Raw genomic sequence first — 23,278 nt, forward strand, 5'->3', positions numbered from 1 at the left:
TCCCTTGTGTCTCCGTACGTTCCTGGCCGACTCCTCTGCTCCTCACTCCATCCCTTCCCTTGTGTCTCCGTACGTTCCTGGCCAACTCCTCTGCTCCTCACTCCATCCCTTCCCTTGTGTCTCCGTACGTTCCTGCCTGACTCCTTCATTCCTCGCAAAGCAATTGCTTGGGTGTGCCCCCCACTACTACTGCTGTTTCCCACCTTAACCCTTTCTGCCTTGCTGCCCCTTACATTTGGACTGCCCCCCCTGATTTCCTCCGGAGAGAATCCTCCCCCAGTCTTTTTAAAACTAAACTAAAAGACTACCTTTTGGAGCAAAGGGAAAGAAGCACACCAGTTGTGTCGGCAATGCCTTTAAATCATTTATTTGCAGAAAATGATTTAAAGGCATTGCCGACACAACTGGTGTGCTTCTTTCCCTTTGCAAAGCTACATGGAGGAAAGGCTTGGGAGCAGCCGTGGAAGTTAAGCACCCTCTGTAAGTGGTGTGCTGAAGATTTTTCTTTATGTTGACTTACCTTTTGAAGCACTCGCCCAGCACCTGATCTGGAAATAGCACTTATATTGTAGTGTCACCCACTGTGACCTACAGCACTTAACATTTGACCATTTGTGTCTGTTAGTTACCCTCCCATATAGATTGTAAGCTCTACGGGGCAGGGACCTCCTTCATCTTGTGTTTCTGACTCTTATTGCAACTGTACCTTGTATTTATTTGTATTTATTGTTGTACTTTGTATTTATCCATTATCTTTAACACCCTGTTTGTATTAATGTATTCTACTGTACAGCGCTGCGTACATAAGTAGCGCTTTATAAATAAAGGTATACATACATACATACATACCATACCAGGTTAGGGTGTAACTAGTGAGGCTTTGGGGGACACAGTGTGATTAGTAAAGTAATAGTGACTTCCCCACATGTCAGTAGGTGGTAAATACACCCTGGGGGGAGGGTTAGAGAGCTGTATGGGCCGCAAATTGGGGCTAGGGACTGGCTGAATTCCATGTCTATACTGACTAATCCATACAAATAACTGTGAGTAAAATAGGTCTATACAGCACATACACCCATGAGTCAGGGTACATGGTCAGTAACTGTCAAGAATACTCACCCAATGATCCTGAAATCTTAATGTACAAAGCCCACCAATCAGTGCTTCATTATAGTTACAGTGCAATTAACATATAATGGGGTTTATACTGTATAATAAAAATGTTTAAATATCTTACCTGCTCCCTATGTGTGTTTATTGGGACGTATTTATCCCTGTGTGTTACAGATACAGAGAGCTTAGTGTGCAGGGCATGTACCATTGTATATACTGATCTGTACACTTCCGCATTGTGCCTGAAATAAACTTCCAGTTCTTTTAAAGTTTTACTCTCAGTGCAGTTCATAAAATTAGTTTTATTAATATTCTCTTGAGCCCAGCATGAGGGATAATGTGACAGAAGCTCTTTAAGAAATGTGGGGTCTTCAGTAACTGATAAGACATAATCATGGAACTGCTCATCTAATAATTCATTTAGGTTATTTGGATAGATATACATTAAACTGCCATTATATAACAATAAACAAGTATATTTATTTAAACCCCATGACAATGTAATGACCAAAGTCTTTTCAGGAATCACTGACTCCAGATCGCATAGTGATTGTTGTACTGAATCAGATGGTGTCCCACACAGGACAATAACCTCAGCAGTTGATATTCGTATTCTTTCAAAATTTCTCTTATTTGTATCAGCATCTTCTGTAATAAAGATAATGATGTCAACACAGGCGCCATGTTTGCTGATCTCATTTTGAAGGTTCCGACTCTGCTTCTCTCCGCTGTCATTATCGGGGGCCACAATGATCACCCAGGTCCAACCCAACTGTTCCACCAGCTCTGCCACAGCAATGTGCTGAATATCATCACTCAGCCCTGTACTAAAATAGTATGGGAACATCTCTCTGTCACTCAGTGTAGGGTCTGTGGCGCCATAGCTGATCTGAAAGCAAAGCAATAACATATTTATATCAAGAAAAACCTTTATAAAATCTGCACAACATTAACCTTCAGCCTCTCATAAACCCGACTGCACAAGGGGATTTAGAGAACCCAGTGAGGGGCAACACTTTATTCTCTTTCCTCTTTAGTTTTATCCCAGAGACACTGACACCAGTCTCATAATAATGTATCTAAACACAACCCTTTAACTATCAGGGAATATTTCTCTAGCCAATGAGAAATGGGAAATTCCAGTGCTGCTTATAAACAGAGGGTTGTTAGATTATTGCTTATATCTGACTGAATTTCAGAATTATTTACTGAGACTTTTGTTCACTTTGTGTATCACAGTCCCCCCCACATATTCCTGATCCTGACCAACTGCAACATGACTGGAACCACAGGCAGAGTTTTTAAAATAAAAGTCAACGTTTCTGACTTACTGCTGAAAATTGTAATAAAAATGACTATCTTCCCCAGCCGAAGCATTATGGTTCCTTTCAGTTGTATCAGTAGATCTCACACAGCCCCTCACAGCCTAAAAAAGAAAAATGTAGAACTTTGGTTGTGAAGGTTCAGAGTGACATTAGCACATTAATAAACGTACCTGTGAGTATCCATATACACCCAGCAGCTGGGCTATAGGCAGGGATGTGAGTGAGGACTGATCTCCAATAAATCCAGCAATTTCCCCTTTGCCCCTACAGGAGTAATTAGGCACCACATTCCCAGGGCCAGATAATATCTGCAGGGCACTCCCTATAGCGAGACGGGGATCCCCACAGGAATCATATACACGGTATCCCAGGGTGATGTTGGGTAACAGATCCGGGTTCCTGTTAATCTCATCAATAGCAAAAAGGAAGGTACGGATTTGCTTATACAGGTCTATAGAAGGCCTGTGGGAAGATATTGTCTGTTATCCATCTAGAAATGTTTCATTTTCAGATGACAATTGTACCATATTGGAGAACAGTTTGCAGAAAAACTGTCACTATTTACATTAAATGAAAATCCCAATAGATCCAACATTTATTTCACTTAGATTTGCTCTTAGTACATAATGGTCAGGGCACCAAATAGCTTTTGTTTCATATTTATAATGTATTTCTGAGTTACCCCTGTTGCTTCTTCCCTCTGTCTTCCCTTGCTCTAATGTATTTTACTACATTCCCTCCCACCACTATATTGTATATCACAAAAAGACAGAGTACAATATAAAATAAAATTAGTGTATGTTCTAGACAAGAAAAACAAAAACATACTGTATCTTGTGTGGCAGAAACATGAAAACATTACAGTGTTATATTTTGCCTGCTATGTAGGATCCTTTATTGGAGGCCCCCAAAAATCTTTTCCTCAACCCCTTCATTTGATTCTGGGATAAAGGCAAAATCACTCACTCTGTGCAGAGGGGTAAGTATCTCACAGGCCCATTATAAACATATTTCATTTTATTTTTCACAGTGAACACTCCTCCAATGATGATATCTCCATCCTGAATGTATTTGTATTCATACTTGGGCTTGGTGATGTGACCGCGGCACGGTGAGTCTGACCCACTCAGCTCAGTACTGCAGGGAGTTACCCATACAGCTGCCAAGCAGAGTATCACCTTCAGCTGATCAGATAAGAGCTCTCTGGTAGGAATCCATGCAGAATGTATCATTTCCCTCTCCATTGTTTATGTAGCTGTATCCTCATATAATGTGTTCTCAAGCTAATGCTCTCTGACAGGGTGGCTGTATTTATATGTGCCCTTATACTCACTGCCCATTGGTAGAACTTTTGCAAATAAACACATTCTTATAAGACCCAGTGTCCCCTTGTGAGTGCTCCCTACAGGTAATGTCCATTATTGTCTCTGTGCAATGTTCTAAATCTAATATAAGTCTAAATCAATATAGAGTTGAATTAAGTTGCTTCTTTTAACTTCAATGCTCCAAAAAAATAAAAATGTAACTGGATTTTAATTAAACTGGTTGTAAGGTGTCTGCTGGTATCTTACCACCAACTGATGGCTTAAGCTGGCCATACATGTGGTGATCTGACGATGTTTCGTGCGACCATCGGTCAGATCCGCCACACACAATTCAGGGCTGAATCGGCAGGTAAGGAGAAACAATAGGATTTCTACCTCCTTCTGCCGATTCAGCGCTGAAGGGAGATTTTGGTCAGGCGCCTTCTATGGCGCCCGATCAAAATTTTCAAACTGGTCCGATCGGCGAGTTGGCCGATATCAGCAGCTTCATGCGATATCAGTCGACTCGCCGACATACCATACACGCACCGAATATCGTACGAAACGACGTTTCGTACGATATTATCGGTGCGTGTATGGCCACCTTTAGGGTCAATTCAATTCATTTGTCAGCCTGATCAGGTGACCTGTCCATGAGTGTAGCCGGCTTATGCCATTGGTTTGAGGAACTATAGATACTGTAGAATGAATATAGAATTTGTTGGAATCAGCTCCATAAACCAGAAAACATGATTAGACCCTCTGATCCGCCTCATTATAGGGCTTATTTAACAAATGTGCAATGAGCATTATATGGATGCAAATAGCTGTTTTCCTTATCAACAACCCATTGTTACACCACAATTCCAATGTCATTGTAGGTTCCCCACTAAGAGGAATCTGACACAACTCACAAGCAATGTGTAAATAGCAGTCTTTTTACTCAACTGTGCTCAAGTTGGTCCATGTTGATGCCAATAGTTTCCCATTTGATCAAAGCAACTTTGTTGGGTCCATGGATACGAGCTGGGATGTGTGCCCTGAAATTATTGCTAGAACATGGCTGAAGGCCATTCTGGAATTATAATTGTGTCAGGCTAACAGGCTACATGGGTGATATCAAGCTTGGCCCTGGTCACTAAGGAACATGATTGGGCACAAGTATCTTGAGAAGAGAATAGTACACAATTGTACACAATATACATTTGATAGAAATGCCCCTTGTTTGTGTTAGACAGGTGCCACCTATGGCAAAGGCCAAATCTCAGTGTTCCTTTCTTGTTAGAGTAAAACACCCCTCACTAACAGTAAAATAGCAACATCTGACTTACAGGAATCCAGTGTTAACATGTGTTTTGCCAACCAATCAGTGATAACAGGTCTCGGGCACCTTGTGCATTAACATTCAGGGCTAAGCTGGTGGCTGCATTGATTCACCCCTAGAACTGCACTACTGATGCCAATGAATGGGGCAGTATAGCCCATTGTTCAACATAAGTGCAATATACGGGGCTTGGGCTGAGCTTACTTTTTGCCTGTAGTTTTATTCATGGAAAGATCAGCTTTTTTAGCTAAACATGGCAATCGGGGAAATTGAAGCAACTCCATGTTTCTTTATTGGAAGATGTGTAGTTAGATTATATATGCACAGATAATCCCCTGCACAATAATAATAATAACAAAAAACATAAATTATGTTACAGCTGGCAAATTGTATGTTCAGCACAAGCCCTGTTCATTGGCCTCAGTGATGTTGCCAAATAGAGAGATGGTGTTTCTCCTTCCAATATGTAGCAATGAGCAATTTTTTTGCCAGATTTTGCCACAAATAAAACCCCATAGACTCCAAAAAAAAAAAAAGTTGCACGCTTCAGAAATTTTAAAGATTTTGCTAATTGTTTGCCAAAGAAAAATGGAACAGATTCTCTCATTGCTACCAATATGTACTGTGGGAAGTAATTAGCTTCTTCCTAGAACTTGACTAGGAAATTAATTGGAAAAAAGAAACCAGAGGGCTCACCTGCCCAATAAAATGCAAAATGGCCAGAATGTATACCAAAAACAAAGCTGATGTATCATCTGCACCAAGTATGCTGGGATGCCAACAAGGCAGTGATCAGGCTTATACATATAGCCTCCTTAGCAAAAAAAGGAGTGTGACCAAACCACCATAAACAGGTCCCTAAGCCAGAACTTGGGGCCCATATTAACCTGCTTAGAGCAGACATAATGCAGCTTTTAGCAGCCAAAGCTGTGAATGTGCTGACAAGAATGAAGCAAAAATACTTTTACAATACTTTACATACTTTTACTTCACAAACAAACCCCACACCATGTTGGCATGAAAATTAAGAGTCTACGTCACATCTCCCTTTATATCAGATAAATGACTTCTAGTACCATCTATTGTGTCATGTCTCCAGCATAAGCTCCCATCATCTTGTTGTTTATTGTTGCTCATTAGCAGTGAACTCCCTCTGCTGGCTGTTTGCTGTAAATGCAGTGAAAAATTTTCTGTGGAGCCTCTGACCCTATGGAACCACCTTTCTCCTGACATGTGACCTATTACAGTGCATTGTGGGAGTTCAGACTCCATTTTGTAGCCCATGCTGTGGAAGAAGCACCCCATATCCACCTTCTCCCCCATGGTACCATCGCTGGTAAGTATATGGGCAGAAACCTGTACTAAATCACCTCTAGAGCTGCCAGCACCTCAGAGACCCTGTATATAATTACTGCCAGCATTTGTACCCATGTTGCAGTAGTTTCTGTGTTTTATTGCAACTCACTCATTGAATTTTGTTCTATTTGTTACAATTTCACCTCTATTTCCACAATCACCCAGTAAAGTTCTACAGATTTCACCCTTTTGGTCTGATTCACTAAAGTGCGATAAAAATTATCGCACTTTTTTTGCGGCAAAAAAGACGCGATAATTTGCGCGCGATTCACAATAGCATTATCGTGTGCGATAATTCACCATTTTCGCATGCGGTATGTCTCGCGCTAGTTTTACCGCATGCGTTAATTTCCACGCTGAAAAGAATACGATCGCATGATTCACTATAACTTTGGCGCGCTAAATATCGCATTCGGCTATGCGAAAATTAACACCTACTACAGGCAGGCGAAAAATTATAGAAAAGTACAGTAAATGAGTTTTTGGCAATAAAATATGGACTTACAGTGTTATTTATTCAGTCTGTATCTTTTTACTCAATTTTACTAAAGTCTTGGCATGTATGGAATTTCGCTACTAATATACAGTACTATAGCGGTGAGTATTTAGTCGGATAATATACAGTACTATAGCGGTGAATATGTTGTCGGCAAAATATACAGTACTATAGCGGTGAGTATTTTTTTCACGCAAAATACATTACTATGTATATTTTGGTGTTTTTTTTCCCGTAATCTCGCAAATTGCGGACATTTTGTGGTGATTTTGTAATCTCGTGACATGTGCGACTTGGGGCCATTTTGTGTCATTAAGGCTGGAGCCACCAAACTGAGAGGACATGCCTGGGGTTTCCGACTTGCTACCAGGGGAGAGGCGCTATATTATCAGCGTGCTCCTGCGTGCAGGATATGACCACCCACCGCCGGGGGACTTAGGGGTCCACGAGAGGAAGAGGGCAAAACTGGGTGAGCTAAGAGAAGGTTTGCTCGCCAGGTTTGCCCTTGATGTGGGCCCCCACCAGCTCCGGCGTCTGTGGTCCGACCCCAAAAAATGTTGTTGTGAGGGGCCCCGTTATTTATGATGGTGTATGAATGTATATATATATATATATATATATATATAATATATTACACAAAATAACATCTTGCAATACTATTTCACAGAACTTCAGCTGGCGCCTCCTCCCCAGGCCCAACCCCAGGCCCTCCAGGCTCTACCGGCCCCAGCGGCCCAACTTCCTGCGGCCCATCCACCGGCCCCCGTGGCCCCAGCAGCCCATCCACTGGCCCCCGCAGACCAGCTACCGGCCCCAGAATTGGCCCCAGAGGCACAAGAACTGGCCCCAGAGGCCCCAGGACCATTGGCTGAAGAGCGAGAAGAGGCCTCCGAGGCCAAATATGCCCCCGAGGCCCCAGGGTCCCCTGAGGCCCCAGACCGCCAGTTTCCCCTCAGTTTCCCCCAGGCCCCGGACTCCCCCCAGGCCAAGCGCTGGGTGCCAGGTTCTCCTGCGCTCGAGGGACCATCAGTGCAGGAGGACCTGGCCAACATGAAAGGTGAGCTGGCCCAGCTCCGGGGGGAGGTGGATCAACTCCAGAGGGACATGAGAGAACTCAAGGGCAGCAAGCCCTAAGTTTTTTTCCCCCCCTTTTTTATTTTATTATTTTAAGTAAAAGTTTTTAGTTTTATACTTTTGAACTGAGTAATGTCTAATTATTTATCCTTCCTTGATATGGTATTCTATACTTTCATGTAGTTTCCCCTACACCCTTACATTTATCAGTAACACATCAATATGCTATATGGGTTACATGTTTGCAAATATTCTGCCAACAATTTTGCCTTTAGCCCATTTTGCTGAATAGTAAAACTTGCGCTAATTAGTACGTAGCGTATTTTCTGGCGAGTGGGATAACTGCCAATCCAATGTTTTGTTGCCAGAATAATTGCAATATTATATTTGTCCCCGTTTAATAAAGTGCCCATAACATATTTGCCATTTATTCTGTGTCTAAAATCTCCCACTTAATTTAAGCCACTTTAGCAAACGGACCCCTAAGTATTTGGCTAAATATTCTTAAATGCCCCCCCATTTTATTATCTCTGGCACTTCTTTTTTTCTTACTTAGATTTTTATAATTTTGGGGGGGTTTTTTGCAAATAAACTTTTATACAGCACCTCTCTAGCACTCTGTGCTCTCCCAGGGCAAAATGTCGCCATTTTTATGCTGCCGATTGTTACAATTAGCGCATGCGATAAATAGCCTGCATGCGGAAAATACCGCGCACGCTATTTATCGCATTGAAATTAAAAGCGCAAGTATGCTTATAAATTTTATAGTGCACGCTAAAAATAGCGCACATTTTATCGCACTTTAGTGAATCAGGCCCTTTGTCTCTTTATGGGAGTGTGGGAAGGTTTAGCTGTATGTCCGGCTACTCACTGCCCCAGGGGAACTCGTGGTGAGGGCAGAACATATTGTGTTTGATCACAGTTGGCTTCCTTAAAATGTCTGAATACAGACATATCAGTGGGGGATTTCTTCATTTTTTAATTTTTAAAATATACTGCTTATATAAAAAAACCCTCCTCAGATTCAGACGTATAACCATTCTCATGATCAGTCCCATTCCTTACCATTACACACATCCGGTTCTTGCCAAGGAGCTTGCAATCAGCCTAATGAAGGATCGCTGGTGGCTGATCTGAGCCTGCTCGCTGGGCATCTGTATCCGTGTGGCCCAAACCAAATTTTGTTTTGCCTTTACTGTCCATTTAAAAATAAAATTTTTATACTCTAAGTTCTCTGGGTGAATGAAAAACTAAAAATTGAAGGGGAGTGGAAGGCAAATCACTCACTTTATGTAAACTCAATAGGGGCACTTACTGGTGTTATAAACAAAGTACATAAAAACAAAGTCCAAATGGTCCAAGTAATTTGATGCCTCCAATTAATATTGGGGTGCTGCCTCCTTATCTGCTGGTCCCAAACAGGCAGAAATGTACAAATAAGCATAAAAGAAGGGGCGCGCTCCCATTGGCTAAAACTACATCAGCACATTTATTTAAACAAAAGTATCGCAAATGCAGTTTTAGCAGGAAATAAAATCATTCATCAGAATCATTTTGTAGTATTTTCCGCCATCGCTTATCGTTGGGTATCCCAACATTCTCGGGGATTGTACAGAGCTGAACCAATCACTTACATTGGCAGACATTTGTAGCTCCTCCTCTAATCATCATGTCTCCATCTTAAATGTATTTACTTGTTCTTAGACTCATCCCATAGGTTCCCCATACAGCTAGAAACATAATATTAGCGGCTTGGGGTGAAAGCCATGTAGACTGTATCATATACCTCCCCTATGTTTATGTAGCTGCCTCCTTGTATAACGGGCTCTCTGATAAGCTGGGACGTTTCAGTTTCAGGCTTTGGAACCCCTTTCTAAGACCATTATTTTGATACTTTAAATCACAACAAAAATGAGATTTAGGCGCTTGAATTCATATCCTGAATTATCAATACCTATAATTTTAAACAAACAAAGACAAGAGCCCCTCTGCATTCCCCCATTACCAATATATATAGGGCATTAACCCATTGTGTGCATTAAGCTACCAAGCAATACCCTCCCCCCCCCTTAAACAAAACAGGGATAGTTTGCCCATATATTGCAATACATTCAAGCTGCCCAACTACATAAAGTCTTCCCCTCTGTTCAATCCTACACTCACTTTTATCTGTTAAGAATTCTACTGTTTCATTATAAATTTTTCATAAGGATTAATTCTAACAAACACCCAAATGGTTACCCTTTCTATTGGTGGAGATAATTTTCTAACCCAAAATGCCGGAAGCCGAGGCTACAACATGTGGTACGGGAGGCTCAAAATAATACAATAGATTCCATTAAAGGTAAGAACATCTGCTACACAAATATCTCCCATTAAAAGCATCCAAATGATTAGTTAATTCTCCTTATCTAACTTAGGGTTTCCTGTGAAAATAGGAGCTGGCTGTGATATTTACTGTCACCTAATGTGAGGGGGCAGTTTGTATCTCTTCCACCTACAGTATGTGTATTACTTACCCTTTACTGCAATTTAAGTCATTCCTCTTGCCTCGCCCTGCCTTATTATTTGTCACCATTGGCCACCACTGGGATCACCTGACTGTAGATAGGGAAGATAGGAGCTACAACATGGAGTGGCCACTGTTGTTGTATAAACTATAGCAACAAAGGGAAGGTTTTATGGGAGAGTACAGAGAGAACATGGAATATTTACTGCCAATTTACAGATCCTTTTACAAGGATTCAATCAACGTACAATAATTTTGCAAGGATACCCTTAGCCATGCCCCAAGTTTGTCCTACTAGCTTTAAAGTACCCTCAAATGTTGAGCTGCTGAGTTTACTCACTACTAACACATTTAAACAAACAGAATTGAGTTGCCCTAACTCAGTGCTGTCCAACTTATTACGACAGCCCACATTAAATACCCAGGGGCAGCGAGAGAGTGGGAGCAACTTAGCCTTGTATTTACCCCCGGCCATAGAGCCGGCCATAAGGAAATCGCTCCATAGCTTGGTACAACCACTGGCGCTCCCTAACCCAGAGGATGGGTGGGTGGGACAGGGGGAGGGGATTCATGGGGAAGAAGCAGATCTCTGTGCTATAAAATGTGCTGTAGCAATGCAGAAATCTGGTACAGGAAACAAATTCACTTTGTACCCTGCTTGTTAAATAAGCTTTTATGTATTACATTTTCCCAACAAATATTGTTTTGAGTTCATCTCTGGTTTGAATAAAATAATGTAACATTTGGGTAGGAATATACAGAAGAGAAGGCCACAGGATCAAGAGATGATGGCAAATATTTCCACTGCCACCATGTATTTGCCTTTGGTGCTCAGATAGGCCGGGATCATTGTGATCCAAACACTGCAGAAGAGCAGCATGCTGAAAGTGATGTACTTGGCCTCATTAAAACTGTCCGGTAAGCTCCGAGCCAAGAAAGCTACAATGAAGCTCACAGATGCCAACAGTCCCATGTAGGAGAGGACAATATAGAAGGCAACTACTGAGCTCTCATTGCACTGAATGATGATTTTTCCAGGTTCAGAATGTGTGTTGTGCTCCACATAAGGGGGTGCAATGACCAACCAGATAACACTAATCAGAAACTGAATTAATGAGCAAATAAAAACAAGGCCATTTGCCAGTTTTACCCCAACCCATTTTCTCCAGGGACTCCCAGGCTTGGTGGCTTTGAATGCAATGGAAACCATGAGAGTCTTGGCCAGGACACAAGACACAGCTATGGAGAAGGTGATCCCAAAGGAGGTTTGCCGGAGCATGCAGGTTATATCCACAGGGCGACCGAGGAACAGAAACACAGAGAGGAAGCTCAGCTTGATGGAGACAAGGAGAATAAAGCTCAGAGTGTGATTATTGGCTCTCACTACTGGGGTGTCTCGGAATGAAATAAAGATTCCCAGTATAACTGCTGCTATTATAAAAAGGATTACAGATGAAATAATAGAGATTAGAGTTAGGGGATCACCAGCATAGGAAAGAAATTCAATTTGTTTCTCAATACACAGGGTCTTCTCCTGATTTGGCCACTCAGTGTCTTCACATTTGTAACAATTTTCCATATCTGTAACAAAAGTGAAAGAATATTATTTCTATCACATATATATGTTAATATGAGAGTGGAACGGTGAGAGCAGGAAAGAGATGGAAAGTGACAGTAAGTGGTCTAAGTGGTCTAATTGCATAACTGTGTTGGACAACTAGCTGCCAGTTCTCTAGATTTATTGAAATAAGTCACAGAAAGCCAAAAAAAAAGTAAAAAGTGAACTTTTTTTTATCTCTAAAATACTGTAAATACATTTAATCACCTTGCACAAAAGAAAAGTGCCCCAAAGCCCCCAACCTTCCCATTGCTTTCCCCAACCAGTTTGCCAGACTCAGTTATTGTTTATGGAATTAAAATATCATTTCTAGTTTACTCTCTTTAGTAACTACATTTAACTTTTTATTGCCAATTTGCCTTCATATTGCAGTCATTTTAATTTCTTAAAACATGAAATTGAATGAGAGATCTCAGCTGCCTCGAATGCCCCAAATGTCTCCAGAGCCCCTTTATTTGTAATTCCTCTCTCTCTAGTTCTAATTACCCCCCCCATGCAGATCAGTCTGTAACTACAAACCTATGAGAGTGACTGAGTGTGTAACTGAATATGCAACAGAAGGAAAGAGCTAAACCTCCTACCCATTATTATTATTATTATTATTATTATTATTATTCTGACTCAGTACCTGTTCTATTAGAGATCTCCCCATGGGAGCAGGGCACACAGGCATAGCAGCAGGGCACCGCTGATTTCCCCGCCATTTTTCTGGAGCCAGGAGGGCAGTTTGCAGAACACTGGGATTTCACAGTCTGTAAAGAAGAATTGAAAATGCACTAGTGCTATTACTTATAGCAACCAATCAGATCTTTTGTTTCACTTTGTAATGTGCATGATTATTGCAGGGTCGCTGCGCTAGTGCAACTTAGTACCTGTGTTAGTAAATCTGCCTCGTTAGGTTTAGGGAAGATTTTCACTTATTTTGATATAAAATAGAAATCCCAAAGTCCCAAAACTCATGTGGATTTTTGAAAAAAAATCATTCAAATTTCCCTGGATATTAATATAATATAGTATGACTAAATTAAAAAAAATAACAGTAATATCCAGACTAGAATAAGTAACTGGTAAAATGGTAGAAGTCACAAAAGAATTTAAATAAAATCTCGGCATCCGTCATGAGAAGAACTAGGAAAATGCAGCCGTGCAGTTATCATTAGCAACTAACCAATAATATGTTTTAGTCAGAATACCAAGTTACAAACCAAAAGTGATTGGCTGCAATAAGTAACTGCCCCGGTGCAATTTAGCAAATGTACCAAATAGGAACGTGGATCAGTTTCTGGGCAACCGAGGCCTCACAACTCATTGCAAAGAGCAGCATTGGCTGATATAATAGAAGCGTGTATGTGTATGTATATAAGGACTGGGTCAGGGCTGTGTAGTTTATGTGAGACCCTGAAGTTGGATGAGGTTGGGGCATTTAGGGGGCAATTACTCCAATATAAGTAGAGAGGTGTTACCCTTAATATACTGTAGGTATGTGCTAATATGTTTAATTAATATTCTGCATTCAAACCTCACTGCCTGTATAATGTCTTTATGTTCAGAATTGTCATTTTATTCCATTAAATAGAAATATTAGAATGGTGAGGGGCGAGTGGGAATAGAAAGAAATGGAAATTCTCATTCCTACCTGATTCTTCTTCCAGATTATTTCTTGGATGTTAATTTGAATTTTGGGTTGGGATTCTGACAACACAATCTTTCCAACAAAGTTTTGACAAATACCCGAATCATGGAAATAACACCAGTTTATGATCCAATATTCCCTGAGAATGTCTCTGAACTCCTTATAATGAGTTTCTGTTCCCCAGGGATCCCTGAAGTGCAGATTTCTCATATAGCGGTGTAACTGCATAATGAATACAATATAAAGGGGATGTAAACCAACCATAACACTGTCCCACTGCGCCCCCTAGTTTTGTTATAGAAGTTGCCAAAAAACATTATTATAGAAGCAAGAAAATTCATCAATGAGAATTCTTCATTATAAATGTAAAAGAACTGACCAATGAGAATGCTGATTCCCAACACTGTGTCAGGCCCCTTGCTGGTACCTTACATATAGAGATAATGATGGCATTTTCCCGTCATTATATGGCACAGGAATCAGACATGGGGATAAAGGGACAGACTTGTTCAGTGCTGGGAAACTGTGCTTATTGCTCCCAACTCCAATTGCAGGAACAGAGAACAGGGAGCCGGATTTACTCACATCAGCTGGGATTCTCATTGGGGGATTCTTTTGCATATTTATGCAGCCACTGGCTTTGTGCTGTTGTTTTGATAATTTACTACGTTCCCTAAGCTCCGCCTCCCAACAGCAGCCCAGAGCAAACTGAGCATGTGCAGGAGCCAGATCTTATAGAAGATGGTTTAACAAAGTAACAAAATGGCAGCCCCCTATGGACAACTTTGAAAGAATAAATCATTACTTTAATTAGGCTTCTCAATCTCTGGGCTTGTGCAGTAAGTTCAGAATGTTTATGTTTATGTTCAGTATATAAAATACAGCATTTCTAATGATTTTCTATTTTAGACTTTAGTTGTCCTTTAAGATCCTGCAGCCAATGAAGCCACATGGAGCACTGGTTTTATATCAGAGATAAGTATCTGGATAGGAACCACCTTCAGCTTGCTACCTTGTCTTCCAAAATCAATCTCAACTAGTGAACTACTAGTTCTTTCCCTACTTTTGACTTTTTTGTAGACTAGTTGTGTTGCAGAGTTGCATAGTAATTTTTAAACTTTGTAACTAAATAAATAACATTTCTACTGCAACAATTCCCAATTCAAACGTCTTTCAGTCGCCGACTTACTGACACAGCTACGGCCTTTACTCACTGTTGCGCCACAATTAATGGTGCCCCATATGGATCCATAATATTTACAGTAGTTGAGGGGATATAAAATAACAATTGAACTGAAATGACATTTATTGTATACTGTATAGCTTTCTAAATGTATTTGTAGGTAATGTTTATAACACACCCAAATATATATTAAACAATGTTATACAGGAAATGTGCAATGCAAATAATGTTTCTTTGGGCACAGGCAGGATAAGCTTTGCCAGCACCGGCTGCACATTGTGCCCTTTACACTCAGGCACAGAGAATGGGATAAACTCTGTATGGAAAAGTCGTTTGGTCCAAATAAACTTAAATAAACCAGATATTAAAAATGTTCAATACCCTATTAATTTTGACAATGCAGTAAACTGTGTAGGGAACATTATTACATTGCCAAATGCACATTTTTATTCCCTTTATGTATTTTATTACTGTATATATCACTATCAATGTTCTGTGGGAAAAGTATATAATAATAAGAGTAGGGAGAATTCCCTCACCCCTTTAAGACTTGTAGTTGAGAGGAGGAGTTTATATAAATAACAAAGTGCTGGGTGATGGGCACACAATGCACCAATAGGGAAGGCACGCTGACTCTAGAGGGCCGATTTAGCAACGTTTGAATTTGAATTTTTACCACAGTTTTTTTTTATCTAAAACTTATGAATTTGAACTCGAACTGCCAAAACTCACATTTTTGATTATTATTTAATTGCAAAAAACCTGAATGTAACTCTAAAAGCATCTAAAAGCTTGAAAGTTTTTTTGAGAGTTTGTAAGCCCATTGAAAATGATGAGTAGAATGCAAATTTAATACATTTGCGTTTTTCCCCAGTTTGATTTGACCGATATTTATAGATTTGAATATTTTTAATAAATAAGCAAAGATTTGAGTTTGGTACAATTTACAGTTTATTTGAACTGAAAATAAAACCACTAAAATTCACAAAGCCTCCCCATGGACTATTATGAATAAAGTATACACTGCTCTGGGTTAAACTGCTAAGATATACCTATATAATATATATATAATATTATCAACTAGGAGCATAATGGCAAAAAGTGTTGCATGGTTGTAATTTATCACAAGATTCACGTAACCCTTTCTTCACCACTTCTGGCACTGACAGTGTTACACTCCCTGAGTGGCGCTTACCTGAGGGCACTGACAGTGTTACACTCCCCGAGTGGCGCTTACCTGAGGGCACTGACAGTGTTACACTCCCCGAGTGGCGCTTACCTGAGGGCACTGACAGTGTTACACTCCCCAAGTGGCGCTTACCTGAGGGCACTGACAGTGTTACACTCCCCGAGTGGCGCTTACCTGATGGCACTGACAGGGTTACACTCCCCGAGTGGCGCTTACCTGAGGGCACTGACAGTGTTACACTCCCCGAGTGGCGCTTACCTGATGGCACTGACAGTGTTACACTCCCCGAGTGGCGCTTACCTGATGGCACTGACAGTGTTACACTCCCCGAGTGGCGCTTACCTGAGGGCACTGACAGTGTTACACTCCCCGAGTGGCGCTTACCTGAGGGCACTGACAGTGTTACACTCCCCGAGTGGCGCCTACCTGATGGCAATGACAGTGTTACACTCCCCGAGTGGCGCCTACCTGATGGCACTGACAGTGTTACACTCCCCGAGTGGCGCTTACCTGAGGGCACTGACAGTGTTACACTCCCCGAGTGGCGCCTACCTGATGGCAATGACAGTGTTACACTCCCCGAGTGGCGCCTACCTGATGGCAATGACAGTGTTACACTCCCTGAGTGGCGCCTACCTGATGGCACTAACAGTGTTACACTCCCCGAGTGGCGCTTACCTGAGGGCACTGACAGTGTCACACTCCCCGAGTGGCGCTTACCTGAGGGCACTGACAGGGTTACACTCCCCGAGTGGCGCTTACCTGAGGGCACTGACAGTGTTACACTCCCCGAGTGGCGCTTACCTGAGGGCACTGACAGTGTTACACTCCCCGAGTGGCGCTTACCTGAGGGCACTGACAGTGTTACACTCCCCGAGTGGCGCCTACCTGATGGCACTGACAGTGTTACACTCCACGTGTGGCACTTACCTGAGGGCACTGACAGGGTTACACTCCCCGAGTGGCACTTACCTGATGGCACTGACAGTGTTACACTCCCCGAGTGGCGCTTACCTGATGGCACTGACAGTGTTATACTCCCCGAGTGGCACTTACCTGATGGCACTGACAGTGTTACACTCCCCGTGTGGCGCTTACCTGATGGCACTGACAGTGTTATACTCCCCGAGTGGCGCCTACCTGATGGCACTGACAGTGTTACACTCCCCGAGTGGCACTTACCTGATGGCACTGACAGTGTTACACTCCCCGAGTGGCACTTACCTGAGGGCACTGACAGTGTTACACTCCCGAGTGGTGCTTACCTGATGGCACGGGACAAACCTGAATCACTCGGCAGTGGTATTGGGAGAGACTGGGTACCTAGTACTTATTAGCGCAGGCCCCCTAGTGGGATCTGGGAGTGCACCTACGGGGGCCCCACTAGGAACAATAATAATGCACACACAGGACTTGATAATAAAATAACATTTATCTGAAATAAAGGGGAAACTAATACACATAACACTCCTATCAAAGTGGCAATAAGGGCCTTACAAACTACCCCTGCCAGTGCATGGACTAAGGTCCTTTAGCTCAGTCCAAAGGGAACAGTCTATATACTGTAAATCTTCAAGCGCTCCTTTAGTACTGTCACTTTAATTATACTCACTCCAGGGATCTCTGTGGGTGCTTCACACAGAAACTTCAGGTGAGTCCGGCACTTACAGACACGCAGTGCAACTACCAGCCCCTTTAGCTACTCAGATGGGCTCCCCCTGCAGGCGAGTCCGGCACCTACAGACCTGCAGTGCAACTACCAGCCCCTTTAAACTACAAACTAAGAAATGGTAGTAACCAAAACTTAGAAATGGCTCAATTAATTTAACCTAAATGTCTCAAATGTCAGGAAATCAAGTAAATAAAATGTACCAAATACAAAAGAGAGATCCGGGTGTATAAACCCCGGATCTGTCTCACAGTTGATCCAGGTCAAATTCCCAACACCATCATATCAGCTCTCACAATGTGAAATCCTAAATGCAAAGAACTCACCGTTGTTCAGAAGTGGTTCAGGTGCTCAGAGCCCCGAACCTGTAGCTGGGGAAGGCGAAATCACGCATATGCAAAAGGGCTCCAAATGCACCGGACACAGTGGCTTGCTTAAAACTCGATTTTTATTACTCCATTTAAAAACAATACGCCTGACGCGTTTCGTGTAAATATACACTTAATCATAGGCCTATGATTAAGTGTATATTTACACGAAACGCGTCAGGCGTATTGTTTTTAAATGGAGTAATAAAAATCGAGTTTTAAGCAAGCCGCTGTGTCCGGTGCATTTGGAGCCCTTTTGCATATACCAGCCCCTTTAGTTACTCAGATGGGCTCCCCCTGCAGGTGAGTCCGGCACCTACAGACCTGCAGTGCAACTACCAGCCCCTTTAGTTACTCAGATGGGCTCCCCCTGCAGTCGAGTCTGGCACCTACAAACATGCAGTGCAACTACCAGCCCCTTTAGCTACTCAGATGGGCTCCCCCTGCAGGTGAGTCCGGCACCTACAGACATGCAGTGCAACTACCAGCCCCTTTAGCTACTCAGATGGGCTCCCCCTGCAGGCGACTCCAGCACCTACAGACATGCAGTGAGACTACTAGCCCCTTTAGCTACTCAGATGGGCTCCCCCTGCAGGTGTTTGTTCCCCCAGTCAGGAATCCTCACAGGATAGAGAGTGCTGAAATAAATAATAAAAGCTCGGAGGGACTGTGGAGCCAGCTGTGGCCCAGTTCCCTCTGCTTGTAAGGGGTTAACTTACCCAGCCAGTGCAGTCAGGAAAGGGCAGCCCTCCCTTGCTGGCTCCTCCTCCCTCCTCTGTGCCTGCATTCCCGCGCTGCTGCTGCCACTCTGCTTCCAGATTCCACCGAGCAGCATCCCCCTCCCACCCTCCCTGTTTTAAGTTTATAGAAAAAAAAAGTTATCATATCAATATAAATTTGTGTTTTGTCACAGCAAATGGCGGGGGGTAGTCCTTGGCCATTTAAGTTCTGATGTTGTCTTATGGCTTCTACATGCCCACTGCATTCGTTAAAAAATGGTTTAAGATGTTTGGAAAAGTTGAATTTACACGGCAAGGACTAATTTTGGAGGTTGTATTATACAATAAAGCTGTGGCCGAACTCCACCCATACACAATGGTGTCATTGCGTCTTTTGTCAGCTAGGTGCAATGGGGCAAGAGTGATAATGGGAGGGAACAAGTCTCCACAGGATCTCTGTCTCTCCAGGTAGAGGATCTGCCTTCCCTGTACCAGCCTGTGCCAAAGGCCAGCTTCTCCTTGTGCTGCTCCTCTCTCTGAGCCCACATGCAACTTCTGGAGCTCTGGAACTTTCTTTCTCCTCCCACTGACTTCCTCTGCCAGGCTTTCCAGCTTCCTTTTCCTGTTGGTGGCTCCCAGGCTGCTTTGCAACTTCCTGCAGCCCTGAGCTTGCTGTTCAGCTTGTTGCTAGGCATCAGCTCACAAGAGACAGACACAGTCTCAGTGCCAGCTCCCCTATAGGGAACAGCAGCAGGAGGGGGGTAAGTGCAGGGACCCAGCATTACCTCCCTATAAAAGCTTCAAATAAAATATCCCCTCTTTCAGGCAGACTTGGCAGGGACTTGGTTGCACTGAGATTTCCGTGTATGAGCTGTGTATATACAGAACAAGTGGACCCTACTATAGATGGGGGGGCAGAATATATAGGGGATCCAATGGGACATTAAAACAAAAAGTTTAATTTAAAAACTAATTTCTAAGTTTAAGGTGCCCCACAATGATGTTGCTGAGGAGCCTGTTACCTTCTAATTACCCCTCTAATGCTCATTATACATGGGGAGAAATTGGGGCAGAAGGTGTAAAGGCAAACGCTATATTTCTGACTGTGCAGCACCAAAGTGCCAGCCATCTAACCTGGAATTCCTATAAACCACCCCCTTTCCCCCCAATACCATACCAGGTTAGGGTGTAACGGATATATATACATGTAATAACAACTGAACTAAATACAATAAAGTTAAGATGATGAACAGGGAATACTTGCCAAGCCATGCTGGTCGCTTTCCTTAGCACAATTCAGTGGGCAAGTCGGGGCAGGGAACCATGATAATACCCCCCCTGGGCCCCTTATCCAATGAACAGACTGCAGCATATTGGCGGCTCTATCATTCTAATCACACTGTTTGGGATTTCTGCAGCGGTCACTTTGTTGAATAGAGATCCAACTCACTAGTGAGGCTTTGGGGGACACAGTGTGATTAGTAAAGTAATAGTTACTTCCCCACGTGTCAGTAGGTGGTAAATACACCCTGGGGGGAGGGTTAGAGAGCTGTATGGGCCACAAATTGGGGCTAGGGACTGGCTGAATTCCATGTCTATACTGACTAATCCATACAAATAACTGTGAGTAAAATAGGTCTATACAGCACATACACCCACGAGTCAGGGTACATGGTCAGTAACTGTCAAGAATACTCACCCAATGATCCTGAAATCCTAATGTACAAAGTCCACCAATCAGTGCTTCATTATAGTTACAGTGCAATTAACATATAATGGGGTTTATACTGTATAATAAAAATGTACACATGTAGCAACCAATAAGAAGGCAGTAGCTAATTGTCACTTGTTCAAAAACAAACATTGTTTTTGTTTCTCTATAGAGCAGAATGGCGGCACACAAACAAATAGTAACAGTATATTTCATAAATGTTCAGTTTGTCTATAAATAAGATAATACATACTATTACCATTATGTTTTATTCTCTATACAGATTAAACATCTTACCTGCTCCCCATGTGTGTTTATTGGGAGGTATTTATCCCTGTGTGTTACAGATACAGAGAGCTTAGTGTGCAGGGCATGTACCATTGTATATACTGATCTGTACACTTCCGCATTGTGCCTGAAATAAACTTCCAGTTCTTTTATAGTTTTCTTCTCAGTGCAGTTCCTAAAATAATATTTATTAATATTCTCTTGAGCCCAGCATGAGGGATAAAGTGCCAGAAGCTCTTTAAGAAATGTGGTGTCTTCAGTAACTGATAAGACATAATCATGGAACTGCTCATCTAATAATTCATTTAGGTTATTTGGATAGATATACATTAAACTGCCATTTAATAACAAGTCAGAACCATATTTATTTTTACCCCATGACAATGTAACCACCAAAGTCTTTTCATGAGTCACTGACTCCAGAGCGCATAGTGATTGTTGTACTGAATCAGACGGTGTCCCACACAGGACAATAACCTCAGCAGTTGATATTCGTATTCTTTCAAAATATCTCTTATTTGTGTCAGCATCTTCTGTAATAAAGATAATGATGTCAACACAGGCGCCATGTTTGCTGATCTCATTTTGAAGGTTCCGACTCTGCTTCTCTCCGCTGTCATTATCGGGGGCCACAATGATCACCCAGGTCCAACCCAACTGTTCCACCAGCTCTGCCACAGCAATGTGCTGAATATCATCACTCAGCCCTGTACTAAAATAGTATGGGAACATCTCTCTGTCACTCAGTGTAGGGTCTGTGGCGCCATAGCTGATCTGAAAGCAAAGCAATAACATATTTATATCAAGAAAAACCTTTATAAGGCACAACATTAACCTTCAGCCTCTCATAAACCCGACTGCACAAGGGGATTTAGAGAACACAGTGAGGGGCAACACTTTATTCTCTTTCCTCTTTAGTTTTATCCCAGAGACACTGACACCAGTCTCATAATAATGTATCTAAACACAACCCTTTATCAGGGAATATTTCTCTAGCCAATGAGAAATGGGAAATTCCAGCGCTGCTTATAAACAGAGGGTTGTTAGATTATTGCTTATATCTGACTGAATTTCAGAATTATTTACTGAGATTTTTGTTCACTTTGTGTATCACTGTCCCCCCCACATATTCTTCCCCAGCCAAAGCATTATGGTTCCTTTCAGTTGTATCAGTAGATCTCACACAGCCCCTCACAGCATAAAAAAGAAAAATGTAGAACTTTGGTTGTGAAGGTTCAGAGTGACATTAGCACATTAATAAACGTACCTGTGAGTATCCATATACACCCAGCAGCTGGGCTATAGGCAGGGATGTGAGTGAGGACTGATCTCCAATAAATCCAGCAATTTCCCCTTTGCCCCTACAGGAGTAATTAGGCACCACATTCCCAGGGCCAGATAATATCTGCAGGGCACTCCCTATAGCGAGACGGGGATCCCCACAGGAATCATATACACGGTATCCCAGGGTGATGTTGGGTAACAGATCCGGGTTCCTGTTAATCTCATCAATAGCAAAGAGGAAGGTGCGGATTTGCTGATACAGATCTATAAAAGGCCTGTGGGAAGATATTGTCTATTATTGATCTGCACGTTTAATTTTCATGTGACAATTTTTACCTTATTAGTGAAAAATGTGCAGGAAACTGCAAGTCTTTACATTAAATGGAACTCTATAGCTCTGTCCCTTTATGTGACCTCAATTTGCTCTTCTTACATAATATACAGAGCAACAAATAGCTTTAGTGTCATCTTTACAATGTATTTCCGTGTCCCTACTGTTACTTCTCTCATTTAGCTTGAATGTATTCAGTACATTATCCCTCTATATTACATATAACAAACAGATAGAATACAAAAAAATGAATAATAGTGTATGTTCAAGAAAAGAGACAGGGTAGAAAAAAACATCTCTTGTAGGGCAGAAACATGAACACATTAAAGTGCTATATTTTGTATATTTTGCCTGCTGCCTCTAATAAAGAATCCCATATAACTTTAAAAGTTAAAAAATAAAATAAAAATCTTTCTCTTTGACCCTTCATGTTTTTCTTGAAGGCAAAATCACTCACACTGTGCAGAGGGGTAAGTGTCTAACAGGCCCATTAGAAATATATTTCATTTTATTTTTCACAGAGAACACTCCTCCAATGATGATATCTCCATCCTGAATGTATTTGTATTCATACTCAGGCTTGGTGATGTGACTGCGGCACGGTGAGTCTGACCCACTCAGCTCAGTACTGCAGGGAGTTACCCATACAGCTGCCAAGCAGAGTATCACCTTCAGCTGATCAGATAAGAGCTCTCTGGTAGGAATCCATGCACAATGTATCATTTCCCTCTGTTTACGTAGCTGTATCCTCATATAATGTGTTCTCAAGCTAATGCTCTCTGAC

At 42.1% G+C, this 23,278-nt stretch overlaps 2 protein-coding genes across 2 annotated transcripts; both read right to left on the bottom strand.

The window, feature by feature from the left end:
• Positions 1 to 928: 928 nt before the first annotated feature.
• On the bottom strand, positions 929 to 6,389 carry LOC116408399 (vomeronasal type-2 receptor 1-like). Its single transcript, XM_031895179.1, has 4 exons — positions 6,367 to 6,389; positions 2,609 to 2,900; positions 1,673 to 2,002; positions 929 to 949 (listed from the first exon to the last, which is right to left on the bottom strand). The coding sequence occupies exons 1-4, from the start codon at positions 6,387 to 6,389 to the stop codon at positions 929 to 931; spliced, it is 666 nt and encodes a 221-aa protein (XP_031751039.1).
• A 4,986-nt stretch (positions 6,390 to 11,375) lies between these two features.
• LOC105946411 (metabotropic glutamate receptor 1) lies at positions 11,376 to 22,631 on the bottom strand (the record flags this gene model as incomplete). Its single annotated transcript, XM_018089586.2, has 5 exons — positions 22,597 to 22,631; positions 22,147 to 22,438; positions 20,970 to 21,653; positions 12,748 to 12,871; positions 11,376 to 12,082 (listed from the first exon to the last, which is right to left on the bottom strand). Coding segments are annotated over exons 1-5 (1,842 nt in total), but the record flags the coding sequence as incomplete, so codon positions are not given.
• Between the last annotated feature and the right edge of the window lie 647 nt (positions 22,632 to 23,278).

This window comes from Xenopus tropicalis, chromosome 1 (assembly GCF_000004195.4).
Source record: "Xenopus tropicalis strain Nigerian chromosome 1, UCB_Xtro_10.0, whole genome shotgun sequence".
Lineage (NCBI taxonomy): Eukaryota > Metazoa > Chordata > Amphibia > Anura > Pipidae > Xenopus > Xenopus tropicalis.

Coding starts and splice junctions, on each gene's coding strand:
- LOC116408399 (XM_031895179.1), bottom strand. CDS start 6,389: ATGGGGGAGAAGGTGGATATGGG. Junction 2,901..6,366: donor GGGGAGAAGGTGGATATGGG/GTGCTTCTTCCA, acceptor ATCTTCCCACAG/GCCTTCTATAGACCTGTATA. Junction 2,003..2,608: donor GTGTATATGGATACTCACAG/GTACGTTTATTA, acceptor CTTTGCTTTCAG/ATCAGCTATGGCGCCACAGA.